This window comes from Bufo gargarizans, chromosome 1, assembly GCF_014858855.1.
Source record: "Bufo gargarizans isolate SCDJY-AF-19 chromosome 1, ASM1485885v1, whole genome shotgun sequence".
Lineage (NCBI taxonomy): Eukaryota > Metazoa > Chordata > Amphibia > Anura > Bufonidae > Bufo > Bufo gargarizans.
In genome coordinates, this window is record NC_058080.1 from 419,592,737 (window position 1) to 419,608,897 (window position 16,161).

General features: G+C 42.4%; 1 protein-coding gene across 1 annotated transcript in view; it reads left to right on the forward strand.

The window, feature by feature from the left end:
* LOC122932216 (phospholipid phosphatase-related protein type 1-like) overlaps nucleotides 1-15,564 on the forward strand; it is a 193,034-nt gene extending 177,470 nt beyond the window's left edge. Inside the window, exons 7-8 of the mRNA XM_044286509.1 lie at nucleotides 2,873-3,004; nucleotides 15,376-15,564. Coding sequence (XP_044142444.1) covers nucleotides 2,873-3,004; nucleotides 15,376-15,408 — 165 coding nt within the window. The 3' untranslated portion in view covers nucleotides 15,409-15,564. The remainder of the gene's footprint in view (nucleotides 1-2,872; nucleotides 3,005-15,375) is intronic.
* The last annotated feature ends 597 nt before the right edge of the window (nucleotides 15,565-16,161 follow it).

The following is a 16,161-nucleotide window of genomic DNA, read 5'->3' on the forward strand; positions in this document are numbered from 1 at the left end:
GTAGGAAAGTTTACTATAGAGACAGCTAAGTTTAATTCGCTATGCGAATATATGACTGCTTTTTTTTTATAAATAGTATAATTATAATAATTATCAGGTATTATAATTATTCTATTTATTTTTAAAAAAAGCAAAGTAATATAATCGCATAGCGAATTAAACTTAGCTGTCTCTATAGTCAACTTTCCTACATGATTGCTAGAATTAGCGAAGTTGACGAATAGGTAGCTAAAACGAAGATGCAGAATACTTTGTTATCTTCGTTTTGTGGAATATAACGAATATATTCGTCATATTCGCTAATTCTACCAAGCCATTGAAGCCAACCATATAGTAAACCAGGTCCAAGTTGAAATCGCCATGCGATTAATATAACTCGAAGTAATCGCATGGCGATTTTAACTTAGTAATGCTATATTCCATGCTCATGGAGCGTCCCCATCACCATGGGAACGACTCCATATACTAGAATGTACTGTCGGATTTGAGAATTACGTTGAAATCGCAATTCGAATATTTCAAGTTATAATAATCGAATTTCGATTTTAACTTAAAGGGATTCTGTCACCTCCCCTAAGGCAAAAAACGATTTAAAACCAGCCATGCAGCACAGCTTACCTGGATTAGGCTGTGCTGTTCAATCTTGAAATCCGTCCAGCAGTTAGTTCAAAAAACGAGTTTGATCAATGAGGAAATGCGTCCTGAAGGTGCCCAGAGGGGCGTTTTTTTCTTCTGAGAGAGCCCAGTCCCGCCCCTTTTTCAGTGCCCAGCCCGCCTTCCTTTTACTTCCTAACCGCCGCCCCCAGCCTGCCACAGCCTCTCCTGCCTCTCCTCCCCCTCCCTCTTGCCGAACGAAGTCTCGCACAGGCGCAGTACCCACTGAGGGCTGCGCCTGTGCGATCATCAGGAGACTGAGGGCGGCAGCTTCATCTTCGTCACTGGGCATGCGCCGAGCCCAGTGACGTCCGATGCTCGCTCTTCCCTGCTGACTGAGGGAAGAGCGAGCATCGGACGTCACTGGGCTCGGCGCATGCCCAGTGACGAAGATGAAGCTCCTGCCCTCAGTCTCCTGATGATCGCACAGGCGCAGCCCTCAGTGGGTACTGCGCCTGTGCGAGACTTCGTTCGGCAAGAGGGAGGGGGAGGAGAGGCAGGAGAGGCTGTGGCAGGCTGGGGGCGGCGGTTAGGAAGTAAAAGGAAGGCGGGCTGGGCACTGAAAAAGGGGCGGGACTGGGCTCTCTCAGAAGAAAAAAACGCCCCTCTGGGCACCTTCAGGACGCATTTCCTCATTGATCAAACTCGTTTTTTGAACTAACTGCTGGACGGATTTCAAGATTGAACAGCACAGCCTAATCCAGGTAAGCTGTGCTGCATGGCTGGTTTTAAATCGTTTTTTGCCTTAGGGGAGGTGACAGAATCCCTTTAAAGGCTACTCTCCTATTGAAATAGCAATGCGAATAATTCAAGTTATAATAATCGAATTTCGATTTTAACTTAGCACTGCTATATTCTTTATTAGGCTAGAATTAACGAATATGGAATATAGCAGTGCTAAGTTAAAATCGAAATTCGATTATTATAACTTGAATTAATCGAATTGCGATTTCAACTTGGACCTGGTTTACTATGGTTGGCTTGGTAGAATTAGCGAATATGACGAATATATTCGTTATATTCCACAAAACGAAGATAACGAAGTATTCTGCATCTTCGTTTTAGCTACCTATTCGTCAACTTCGCTAATTCTAGTAATCATGTAGGAAAGTTGACTATAGAGACAGCTAAGTTTAATTCGCTATGCGATTATATTACTTTGCTTTTTTTTAAATAAATAGAATAATTATAATACCTGATAATTATTATAATTATACTATTTATGAAAAAAAAGCAGTCATATATTCGCATAGCGAATTAAACTTAGCTGTCTCTATAGTAAACTTTCCTATATGATTGCTAGAATTAGCGAAGTTGACGAATAGGTAGCTAAAACGAAGATGCAGAATACATTCGTTATCTTTGTTTTGTGGAATATGACGAATACATTCGTTATATTCGTTTTGTGGAATATAACGAATATATTCGTCATATTCGCTAATTCTACCAAGCCAACCATAGTAAACCAGGTCCAAGTTGAAATCGCAATTCGATTAATTCAAGTTATAATAATCGAATTTCGATTTTAACTTAGCACTGCTATAGTCCATATTAGGCTAGAATTAACGAATATGGAATATAGCAGTGCTAAGTTAAAATCGAGAGTAGCCTTTAAGTTAAAATCGCAATACGCGATTATTTAAATCGCATATTAATCGCGATAACAAGAATAATGACGAATATTCGATTTCGACAAATATAAAACGAATATTCTATTGAATATTCGCGAATTTTGTCGAAATCGAATATGGCACCTGCCGCTCATCACTAGTTCTTACGAATTCGCTTTACGCGACTTTTACATTGCAGATTTTTTGTATCACGAAAATAATCTCGAATACGAATATATGACGAATATTCTACCACATATTCATGAAATATCGCAAATTCGAATATTGCCCCTGCTGCTCATCACTACTATCCAAAGGATATAGAATAATTGTCTGATCGGTCGATTCCCCCATTTGAGTGGAGCAGTAGACACGCATGCATGTTTCTGCACTATTGAACTCTACGAGTATTGAATGTGACTGCCACTCCATCCAAACAGGAGAAGATAGGCCCCCGTTCCAGTGATCTGGAGAGGCCCATGCGGTTGGACCTCTGCCTATCAGATAGCAGTTGTTATAATAGGACAACCACTTTAATAGCTACAACAATACCTTCAAATAGTAACATTATAGCTTTTTTTCTGTCACACTTTGTTTTGCTGTTGCAGGGACTGTGCGTTGTACACAATTTTAAAGGAACACATGATACGCCATCTAAGCCGAAGCCTGAAGATGCACGAGGAATGCCCCTAATGGCTTTCCCCAGAGTTGAGAGTCCTCTGGAGACTTTAAGTGCACAGGTATTTCATTACTGTATTTACAAGTCTTTATACTGTACCTTGGAAATCTCTTTTCCAAATTATGTGGAACCATTAGCGCATACTGAAAGCACTGTTTATGAATATGAAAAAAACTTGCTTTTAATGTTTACATTTAACGGAGTCGGTGGAATTTTTTGTTAAAGGGGTTATCCCATCATAATGATCACTGTTAAATCTGTTAATGATTTGACAGTGATCATTTTTGTAAATATACTTTATTAACAAATCCCCACCGTTTAGGATAAAATTCATCCCCACTTACCTGATTGTTGTGACTCGGTCTCCCCTGGTTACGACCTCCGCTCTTCTCCAAAAGCCGGAAGGTCGCGCTTGCCCAGAAGACTCCTTCTTTTCTCCCGGCCGGTCCGCTCGCTGTTCTGAACGCGCACGCTGCCGCGCATGCGCGACGGTGACTTCTTCCCTGCCAGAATAGTACAGAGCTGCGAACGCGCACGCCGGCTCTGTAGGAATAAGTCACCATTGCGCATGCGCGGCGACGTGCGCATTCAGTCCAGCGCGCGGCACGGCCGGGAGAAGACTTCAATCAAGATGAAGCCCGCCCCCAGCCAGAATCCAGGAAGTGAATGCGCGGTGGCAGCAGGTAAGTAGAAAAACGCTAAGTGGGATAACCCCTTTAAATTAACCTCCTTTATATAATCTTGTTGGCTCACTAAGGTTCAAAACTAAAAATAATAATAATCCATTGGCTATCTGATGGCCTTCAAATGCAGCTCTTTAAAGCAGTTGTCCTGCCCTCCCCCACTGATTAGCTGTTCAATGTAGCTCCATTGCAGGAAGTTAGCGTCAGAGCTTCACAACACCATCAACATTTTAGCGGATGGAGCTTGCTAATATAGCGAAGTTCCCTTGACTTCAGTGGGAGCAACACTGTAGTAGTGAGCGCCATCTATTACAATGTTGACGGTGCTGTGTAGACCTGTCGTCAACATCTGGCAACCGCTACATTAAACACCCCCACCGCTAGTGATGGCCTATCCTGAGAATGTGGAAAACCCCCTTAAATACTTAGAAACATACACTCTGGTCCCAGAGACTGATGACTATATTCTAATGTCAGGTAGTGAAACCAAATCCTTCACCAGTATAGCAAGTGGACCATCAGAGTAAATATATCCAGTAGTGTAGACAGCTGTCTATGGCAGAACCCAAACATGAAGAAGTGCACTAAAATAGGATTCACGAGGGTGTTGCCACACTACTTTTATACTTGGCTTTTTATAGGCTTCTAAAAAGACCTTTTATCAAAAATAGTGCTAAGTAAAAGGACTTAGCTGCCCATAGCAACCAATGATATTCCACCTCTCATTTTTCAGATTTCATTTGGGAAATGAAAGATGAAATCTGATTAGTTCCTATGGACAACTTAGACCATTTTACTTTGCACCAGTCTAGATTAATTTCCCCCACACTTTTTACAGATTCAGCACTCAGCCAGCTTCTTCTCTAGTGCTCTACCAAACAGTGCAGACAGGGACATCATGTAAAATAAGATGTTTCCATCATTAACAGGCCTTGTTGGAATATTTACGTAGAATAGTTGTTGACCAGGTCTTTTGAGACAATCACTGTTCTATGAAAAAGTATAGAAATGATTGTTCTGTGCAAACATTGATTGAAAAGTCTATACATCACCAGGAACATTTCAAGATACTTCACAGAGGTTACATTAATTCTTTTCAGGCTCTCAGTTTTCAGTTTACATTACTATTATTTTCCGCGGCACTTAAAGACGATGAGTAGCAGGAAAAGATGAAAAACATTCCAAAATGAATTGTGAAGGGAAAGATGCATCAGTACATGTTTTTCAAATGTGACATGTATAGAGTTTAAAATGGGGCAAGTGGTCCCTCTAGTGGAGAAACAGAATATACCGTACATGAGAAGAAGAATGCTGCTTTAAAATCTTCTGACATGAAATTGATACCGCATATCAGAAAACTATTTTCAGAGAGGTTCATTAGCTGGATCTTCATAGATGCAGTGAACAAAGGGGGAGAATATTCAATATTACAATCAGCATGTTTCAGTTTAAATAGTTTCCAAATGCTATGCATTACAATATATAGTGAGCACCTTAAGACCCAAAGTGCACATATAATTCAGGGAGTGAAACAATACCAGTAGACATATAGAAATATAGTAATGGGGCAACAGCCTCATTGAGTAAGTCAGCCTTTCTCTATTAAGCTAATAAAACATATGCTTTCATTTCAACTTATTAAAGTAAAGATAAAGTGACCATTATATAATATATACAGTATCTCTCAAAAATTAGTCCACGCCTCACATTTTAGTAAATATTTTATTATATCTTTTCATGGGACAGGACTGAAGATCTGACCCTTTGATACAATGTAAAGTAGTCAGTGTACACCTTGTATAACTGTTAAAGGAAATATTAATTATTGAAATTTTGGATAATACGGCAGCAACTACTAAAAACACTATACGCTGTATTATGAACAATAAAGAATATTTATTACACAATACAATTATACAAGTCTAATAATACGCTATATTTATAGATCAATGGATATAAGTATATGTACATATAGACATACACACCGCAGTATAGTAACAGTACTAAAATAAACAATATTATTAAACACAATACAGACCTAACTACACTACACAATACACAATTCCCATTCCACCCCACGCACACTATCTATACATTAGACAAACATACATTCATACGTATATCAGCAACCCACCCGCCTGGCTACTCACTGTCCCTACGGGGTACAAGGGGTTGATGCAATGGTGGCACTGCAAGAATTAATACTTGCAGGCCAGGGATATAGACAGGAAAGTAGCCGTGGGTTAACTAGGCATGGGTAACCCAGGAAAGGGTTAGCAATTCAAGGGTTCCTGGATGGAGGTGTTCAGCAGGAGAGCAGCAGCGAAGGGGTTAATATCCTGCAGGGGTATCAGGGGTTAATGCTTGGGCTACACACAGGGTCTGATGGGTTGATGCTGCAAGGATTCAGCAGCAGGCAGGGGTTAGGAGTTGGTGGATGGCAGGAAGAGCTTATTTGTAGCAGAGGTTAATGGTGCAGCAGCAGGGGTTAATGGGGGAGGCTGGGACTGCAGGGGACTGTGGGCTGGGGGAGCAGAGCAAGGTACAGCAGGAGTTACTACTGGGGTACAGGGCAGCAGGGGTTAAGGAAGAGGCAGGGAAAGCGATACTTAGCCAGCTGCTCAACTTCTCAGTCCCTCTGACTGCTCCGTCCTTCTGCTCTCCTCCTCTGGGCTGCTTTGGGTTCAACTTCTCTGGACTCAGTCACCTCCACCTCTCTTCTGAGCGCTTCCAGCCTCTTCCTCTGGTCTGGGCTGTTCAGGTATGTGCAGGGCTGTAAGGGGTTAGCGCAGCTCCTTCCTTCGTAGCGCTGGCTGCGCTCTCTCCTCTTAGTGGGGGGGGGGGGGGTCTTCACTCTAGTCTTGAGAGCGCAGTGCAGCACATCACTGCCTGCGTTCTCCTTTTTACAGGGGGTGCAGGGGGTAGACTCCTGAGCTCAGCACAGCGCTCTGCCGCAGGCTTTCAGAGGGGGGTCTCTTCTAAGCGCCGGCTGTGCTCTTCTCATCTTCTGAGCGCTGCACAGCTCTCTGCTTCAGGGAGGTGGGTAGGGGTTCTCTCTTATTCAGCGCCGCACGGCCAGGATATTTAAACCTGGCTGTGCTCGCTCCCGTATTCCCGCGCTCAGCCCTTTCCACGTGGGATGGCACAGTGATATGACATCACCGCACTAGCCCGCACATCCTGGAGCGCGCTTCCAGGCGGGGGATCCTTTGATCCTCCCGCCTGTGAAGATAATGCATACCTCTGGCGCTGTAATTACTGCGCCGGAGGTAAGCGGCACACAGGGTCATGGGAACTCATTGTTCCCATGTCCCTGTTAGGCACACCTTCTCCGGTGCTGCCCAGCAGGCACATTCCAGAGGGGATGGACATCCATGGGAGCTTCTGGGCACAGTTTAACTGTACATACATATTTATAGATGCTTGGGGCACATCTATATATATATGTATATTTATATATAAATATAAAACAGGGGATCTGAATGGGCAGCAATAAGCCCACCTACACATATATATTATATACATAGAGATGTATGCTGACAAGGGGGCATACATACATCTCTATGTATACACCTACACCACCTGGAGTGGCCCATGCAAAAGGACTAATATATATGCATATATGTAAGGGCATATATACATATATATTTAAATCTACACTTCCCTCAACAATAACTGTGTAAATTTATGCCATTAATGTCTAAATTGCTGGCAACAAAAGTGAGTGCACCCCTAAGTGAAAATGGCAAAATGTTGCGCAATTAGCCATTTTCCTTTCCTAGTTCATGTGAATCATTAGTGTTATAAAATTGGCCGAGGCTATAAGAAGATTCGGCTATAAGAAGATCCGTCCTTTTTAACTAAATCTACTGAACCAAAATGAATATTTAGCTTATGTATAGGGAGCTAGCAGTGTAGGGATTATTATTAACCAAAAAAAAAAAAAAACGGTTTAGTGGGCTGACAGAAGCCCTTTAACCACTTCAGCCCCGCTAGGTGAAACCCCCTTCATGACCAGAGCACTTTTTACACTTCGGCACTACACTCCTTTCACCGTTTATCGCTCGGTCATGCAACTTACCACCCAAATGAATTTTACCTCCTTTTCTTCTCACTAATGGAGCTTTCATTTGGTGGTATTTTATTGCTGCTGACATTTTTACTTTTTTTGTTATTAATCAAAATGTAACGATTTTTTTGCAAAAAAATGACATTTTTCACTTTCAGCTGTAAAATTTTGCAAAAAAAACGACATTCATATATAAGTTTTTCGCCAAATTTATTGTTCTACATGTCTTTGATAAAAAAAAAATGTTTGGGCAAAAAAAAAAAATGGTTTGGGTAAAAGTTATAGCATTTACAAACTATGGTACAAAAATGTGAATTTCCGCTTTTTGAAACAGCTCTGACTTTCTGAGCACCTGTCATGATTCCTGAGGTTCTACAATGCCCAAACAGTAGAAAACCCCCACAAATGACCCCATTTCGGAAAGTAGACACCCTAAGGTATTCGCTGATGGGCATAGTGAGTTCATAGAACTTTTTATTTTTTGTCACAAGTTAGCGGAAAATGATGATGATTTTATTTTTTTTATTTTTTCTTACAAAGTCTCATATTCCACTAACTTGCGACAAAAAATAAAAAATTCTAGGAACTCACCATGCCCCTCACAGAATACCTTGGGGTGTCTTCTTTCCAAAATGGGGTCACTTGTGGGGTAGTTATACTGCCCTGGCAATTTAGGAGCCCTAATGTGTGAGAAGAACTTTGCAATCAAAATGTGTAAAAAATGACCGGTGAAATCCGAAAGGTGCACTTTGGAATATGTGCCCCTTTGCCCACCTTGGCAGCAAAAAAGTGTCACACATCTGGTATCGCCGTACTCACGAGCAGTTGGGGAATGTGTTTTGGGGTGTCATTTTACATATACCCATGCTGGGTGAGAAAAATATCTTGGTCAAATGCCAACTTTGTATAAAAAAATGGGAAAAGTTGTCTTTTGCCAAGATATTTCTCTCACCCAGCATGGGTATATGTAAAATTACACCCAAAAACACATTCCCCAACTTCTCCTGAGTACGGCGATACCAGATGTGTGACACTTTTTTGATGCCAAGGTGGGCAAAGGGGCACATATTCCAAAGTGCACCTTTCGGATTTCACAGGCCATTTTTTACACATTTTGATTGCAAGGTACTTCTTACACATTTGGGCCCCTAAATTGCCAGGACAGTATAACTACGCCACAAGTGACCCCATTTTGGAAAGAAGACACCCCAAGGTATTCCGTGAGGGGCACGGCGAGTTCCTAGAATTTTTTATTTTTTGTCACAAGTTAGCGGAAAATGATGATTTTTCTTTTTTTTTCTTTTTTCCTTACAAAGTCTCATATTCCACTAACTTGCGACAAAAAATAAAAAATTCTAGGAACTCGCCATGCCCCTCACGGAATACCTTGGGGTGTCTTCTTTCCAAAATGGGGTCACTTGTGGCGTAGTTATACTGCCCTGGCAATTTAGGGGCCCAAATGTGTGAGGAGAACTTTGCAATCAAAATGTGTAAAAAATGCCCTGCAAAATCCGAAAGGTGCACTTTGGAATATGTGCCCCTTTGCCCACCTTGGCATCAAAAAAGTGTCACACATCTGGTATCGCCGTACTCAGGAGAAGTTGGGGAATGTGTTTTTGGGTGTAATTTTACATATACCCATGCTGGGTGAGAGAAATATCTTGGCAAAAGACAACTTTTCCCATTTTTTTATACAAAGTTGGCATTTGACCAAGATATTTTTCTCACCCAGCATGGGTATATGTAAAATGACACCCCAAAACACATTGCCCAACTTCTCCTGAGTACGTCGATACCAGATGTGTCACACTTTTTTGCTGCCAAGGTGGGCAAAGGGGCACATATTCCAAAGTGCACCTTTCGGATTTTGCAGGGCATTTTTTACACATTTTGATTGCAAAGTTCTCCTCACACATTTGGGCCCCTAAATTGCCAGGGCAGTATAACTACGCCACAAGTGACCCCATTTTGGAAAGAAGACACCCCAAGGTATTCCGTGAGGGGCATGGCGAGTTCCTAGAATTTTTTATTTTTTGTCGCAAGTTAGTGGAATATGAGACTTTGTAAGGAAAAAAGAAAAAAAAAGAAAAATCATCATTTTCCGCTAACTTGTGACAAAAAATAAAAAATTCTAGGAACTCGCCGTGCCCCTCACGGAATACCTTGGGGTGTCTTCTTTCCAAAATGGGGTCACTTGTGGCGTAGTTATACTGTCCTGGCAATTTAGGGGCCCAAATGTGTAAGAAGTACCTTGCAATCAAAATGTGTAAAAAATGGCCTGTGAAATCCGAAAGGTGCACTTTGGAATATGTGCCCCTTTGCCCACCTTGGCTGCAAAAAAGTGTCACACATGTGGTATCGCCGTACTCAGGAGAAGTTGGGCAATGTGTTTTGGGGGGTCATTTTACATATACCCATGCTGGGTGAGAGAAATATCATGGCAAAAGACAACTTTTCCCATTTTTATATACAAAGTTGGCATTTGACCAAGATATTTTTCTCACCCAGCATTGGTATATGTAAAATGACACCCCAAAACACATTCCCCAGTTTCTCCTGAGTATGGCGATACCACATGTGTGACACTTTTTTGCAGCCTAGATGCGCAAAGGGGCCCAAATTCCTTTTAGGAGGGCATTTTTAGACATTTGGATCCCAGACTTCTTCTCACACTTTAGGGCCCCTAAAAAGCCAGGGCAGTATAAATACCCGACATGTGACCCCACTTTGGAAAGAAGACACCCCAAGGTATTCAATGAGGGGCATGGCGAGTTCCTAGAATTTTTTTTTTTTTTGCATAAGTTAGCGGATATTGATTTTTTTTTTGTTTTTTTCTCACAAAGTCTCACTTTCCGCTAACTTAGGACAAAAATTTCAATCTTTCATGGACTCAATATGCCCCTCACGGAATACCTTGGGGTGTATTCTTTCCGAAATGGGGTCACATGTGGGGTATTTATACTGCCCTGGCTTTTTAGGGGCCCTAAAGCGTGAGAAGAAGTCTGGAATATAAATGTCTAAAAATGTTACGCATTTGGATTCCGTGAGGGGTATGGCGAGTTCATGTGAGATTTTATTTTTTGACACAAGTTAGTAGAATATGAGACTTTGTAAGAAAAAACAAAAACAAACAAAAAATTTCCGCTAACTTGTGCCAAAAAAAAGGTCTGAATGGAGCCTTACAGGGGGAGTGATCAATGACAGGGGGGTGATCAATGACAGGGGGGTGATCACCCATATAGACTCCCTGATCACCCCCCTGTCATTGATCACCCCCCTGTAAGGCTCCATTCAGACGTCCGTATAATATTTACGGATCCATGGATCGGATCCGCAAAACACATGCGGACGTCTGAATGGAGCCTTACAGGGGGTTATCAATGACAGGGGGTGATCAGGGTGATCACCCCCCTGTCACTGATCACCCCCCCTGTAAGGCTCCATTCAGACATCCGCATGATTTTTTACGGATCCATGGATACATGGATCGGATCCGCAAAACACATGCGGATGTCTGAATGGAGCCTTACAGGGGGGTTATCAATGACAGGGGGTGATCAGGGTGATCACCCCCCTGTCACTGATCACCCCCCCTGTAAGGCTCCATTCAGACATCCGCATGATTTTTTACGGATCCATGGATACATGGATCGGATCCACAAAACACATGCGGACGTCTGAATGGAGCCTTACAGGGGGGTTATCAATGACAGGGGGTGATCAGGGTGATCACCCCCCTGTCACTGATCACCCCCCCTGTAAGGCTCCATTCAGACATCCGCATGATTTTTTACGGATCCATGGATACATGGATCGGATCCACAAAACACATGCGGACGTCTGAATGGAGCCTTACAGGGGGGTGATCAATGACAGGCGGGTGATCAGGGTGATCACCCCCCTGTCACTGATCACCCCCCCTGTAAGGCTCCATTCAGACATCCGCATGATTTTTTACGGATCCATGGATACATGGATCGGATCCACAAAACACATGCGGACGTCTGAATGGAGCCTTACAGGGGGGTTATCAATGACAGGGGGTGATCAGGGAGTGTATATGGGTGATCACCCGCCTGTCATTGATCACCCCCTGTAAGGCTCCATTCAGACGTCCGCATGTGTTTTGCGGATCCGATCCATGTATCCATGGATCCGTAAAAATCATGCGGACGTCTGAATGGAGCCTTACAGGGGGGTGATCAATGACAGGGGGGTGATCAATGACAGGGGGTGATCAGGGAGTGTATATGGGTGATCACCCGCCTGTCATTGATCACCCCCCTGTAAGGCTCCATTCAGACGTCCGTATGCTTTTTGCGGATCCGATCCATGTATCCGTGGATCCGTAAAAATCATACGGACGTCTGAACGGAGCCTGACAGGGCGGTGATCAATGACAGGGCGGTGATCAATGACAGGGGGGTGATCAGGGAGTTTATATGGGGTGATCATGGGTGATCAGGGGTTTATAAGGGGTTAATAAGTGACGGGGGGGTGTAGTGTAGTGTGGTGTTTGGTGCGACTGTACTGAGCTACCTGAGTCCTCTGGTGGTCGATCCTAACAAAAGGGACCACCAGAGGACCAGGTAGGAGGTATATTAGACGCTGTTATGAAAACAGCGTCTAATATACCTGTTAGGGGTTAAAAAATTCGGATCTCCAGCCTGCCAGCGAGCGATCGCCGCTGGCAGGCTGGAGATCCACTCGCTTACCTTCCGTTCCTGTGAGCGCGCGCGCCTGTGTGCGCGCGTTCACAGGAAATCTCGGCTCTCGCGGGAGGACGCGTATATGCGTCCACCCAGAAGAGCAGGACCGCCGGCAGGACGCAATCCTGCGTACGGCGGTCCTGAGGTGGTTAAGGCAGTGCTGGAAAATAATGGTGGCCACGCAAAATATTGACACTTTGGGCACAATTTAGACATTTTCACTAAAGCTTCATTCACATCACCGTTCAGCCTTTCCGTTCTCCTGCCCCGTTTATGGGCAGGAAACGGAAAGGACAGATTCGGCACATATCGGAGCCCACGGGCCCCATAGACTATAATGGGGTATGTTAAGTTTCCGCTCAAAAGAAGATTTTTGAAATGGAGACAAAAGTCCTGCATGCACAACTTTTGTCTCCACTCCAAAATCTTCTTCTGAGCGGAAACCTAACAGACCCCATTATATTCTATGGGGCCATGGGCTCCGTTCGGCTAGGTTATGTGCCGAATACGTCCTTTCCATTTTCCTGCCCCTAAAAGGGGCAGAAGAACGGAAAAGCTGAACGCTGATGTGAACGAAGCCTTAGGAGTGTATTCACTTTTGTTTTCAGCAGTTTAGACACTAATTGCTGAGTTTTTTGAGGGCACACCAAAATTACACTGGTATACAAGCTGTACACTAACTAATTAGCATTGTTTCAAAGTGTCATATCCTCAGTGTTGTCCCATGAAAAGATATAATAAAATATTTACAAAAATGTGAAGAGTGGACTCACTTCTGTGATATACTGTGTCCCATGTATCTATATGGTGTTTATTACATATTGAATGTTTCTACTTGCAACATTGTGCCACACTAATAATTGAATATATCAAAACCAGGTGTAATGCCGTGGGCTCCTATGACCAGTTTTGAAGAAAGGCAGGGACACAACAAAGTCACTTCAATACAGTTTATTGCTTACTCCAGCCAACTTACAGTTGAGTTACAGCCGGCTTTGACTAGGCCATGCCAACACAATTACATGTTTCCACTTAAACCAGTCAAGTGTAGCTTTAGCAGTGTGTTTGGGGTTATTGTCCTGCTGGAAGGTGAACCTCCGTCCTAGCTTTAAATCACACACAGAGTGGTACAAGTTTTGCTCAAGAATATCCCTGTATTTAGCACCATCCATCTTTCCCTCAACTCTGACCAGTTTCCCAGTCCCAGTTGCTGAAAAACATCCCCACAGTATGATGCTGCCACCACCATGTTTCACTGTGGGGATGGTGTTCTTTGGGTGATGTAATGTGTTGGGTTTGCGCCAGACGTAGCGTTTTCTTTGATGGCCGAAAAGTCCAATTTTAGTCTCATCCTACCAGAGCATTTTCCTCCATACATTTTGGGAGTCTCCTACATGCCTTTTCGCAAACTCACAACGTGCCTTTTTGTTTTAAGCTGAAAGTAATGGCTTTCTTCTGGCCACTCTGCCATAAAGCCCAACTCTATGGAGCGTATAGGTTATTGTCATCCTATGTACAGATACTCCAGTTTCTGCTGTGGAACTCTGCAGCTTCTCCAGGGTTACCTTAGGTCTCTGTGCTGCCTCTCAGATTAATGCCCTCCTTGCTCGGTCCGTGAGTTTTGGTGGGCGGCCGTCTCTTGGAAGGTTTGGTGTTGTGCCATGTTCTTTCCGTTTGGTTATGATAGATTTGATGGTGCTCCTGTGAATCATCAAATATTTGGATATTTTTTTATACTCTAACCTTGACTTGTACTTCTCAACAACATTGTTCCTTACTTGGTTGGAGAATTCCTTGGTCTTCATGGCAGTGTTTGGTTAGTGATGCCTCTTGCTTAGGTGTTGCAGCCTCTGGGGCCTTTCAAAAAAGGTGTGTATATGTAATAACAGATCGTGTGACACTTAGATTGCACACAGGTGGACCTAATTTCACTAATTATGTGACTTCTGAAGGTAATTGGTTGCACCAGAGCTTTTTTTGGGCTTCCAAACAAAGGGGGTGAATGCATATGCACATGCCAATTTTGTGTTTTCTATTTCTAAACAATAGTTTTATTTATATATTTTCCTCATTTCACTTCACCAACTTAGACTATTGTGTTCTGATCCATCACATAAAATTCAGATTAACAAAACATTGAACTTAAGGCTTTAATGTACCAAAATACGAAAAAAGTCAATGGAGGTACATACTTTTGCAAGGCACTTTCTGCTAGTTAACAAGAGCGTCCACTATCTATTCTAGTGGACGCACAAGCTAACGTATTTTACTCCACCAAGACAGGGTACTTTGGTGGCACATCTCAGATGCACCACAGCAAACCTCGATATGCCTCTCCTTAATAAGTTTCTTGCACCATTCTCAGAGATACATAGCATCGTTCATACATGAGGCCTGTCACTACCTCACACAGGGTTCAGGAACCCCTTGTTGTATACATGGTCTTGTCATTTTATTGGCATGTGAGACTGTTTTCCCTGCTAGTATATTCTTCATATGGCCTCCTTTGCTGGCTTGATTCATTTTTCCATGGTATTATACATTGCTCGCATCTAATGCTATCATGACCACCCTATAATCTAGCAGCGGTGGTCAAGCTTGCACGCTAAAAGTGCCAGTCTCTCTGGTTGCCGGGACCGTGGAAGTGCATATAGGTGTGCATGCACAGCAGCTCCCGTTCCGGCCACCTCACATGTGTGCTGCAGCAGTGACTGTAATCCCTGGTGTAATGCAATTGAAAAATGAATAAAGCCAGCAAAGAAGGCAATATGGACAATCAAAATACATTAGTAAGTGCCTTGTATTAACTTTAATCTACATGATAAATGCCATTTGCTGAAGTGAGAGGACCTCTTTAGCATTCTTATAATAAAAGGAAATCCTGATCTCAAATCGTATGAACATGATTTCATGACGTCAATGAACTGAAACCTAACTCTTTTATGCTTTTTATCTGTATTCTTTGGAACAGAATCACTCTTCATCAATGACTGAAGTCACCTGAATCACATAATGGACAGAAAAGGAACTGTTTTTTATACTACATTCGATGGAGACCATCAAGAAACACAGTTGCTCATTGTTAAACTGTGACTATCAGTATTATGTTATATCTACAGTAGTTAGAAGCTGATGTTTTTGTACAATTTTGTTCAAGGAAGTGATGTAGCTTGCCCTGATATTATTTTATTTTGTAGTGTCAGCATTTGCCATCCCATGTTCATGCCATATGCACATTTTTTCTCCTGTTATGGTATATGGTGCACTAAAACAAGACCATCCTTTAAAATTGTCATTGTTATGGATGTTTGTATACAACTTTTTGTATTATTTTATAAGCATTAAACTGCTGTGTAAATGAAAACGCTATCATACATTTTCATTTTTTTTTTCAAAAACAGAAGAATTTTATACTTGAAGGTGTGAACGTAAATTTTTGATTGAAATCTTGGTCATTTGTTCCATATACTATATAATCAATCTTATTATCAGCAGTGACTAGTAGCAACTGATATGTTATTTGTAATTATTCATACAGGCACATTTTCCCATTATTTATTAGGAAGTGTAAAGCAATTTGAAGGAGTCATTAGTCCTTATTGCACTGGCCTTATTGTCCATAGTTTTTTGTTGCATTTGTACATTAAGACAGTCAAAGTAAAGGTGATTACATCTGTAGTGTCATCTAGATCTTGCAGGAAATATCTTTAGGTCAGTAGCTTGAATGCAAAAAGTTTGGTAGTCACCAAGAAAGTCT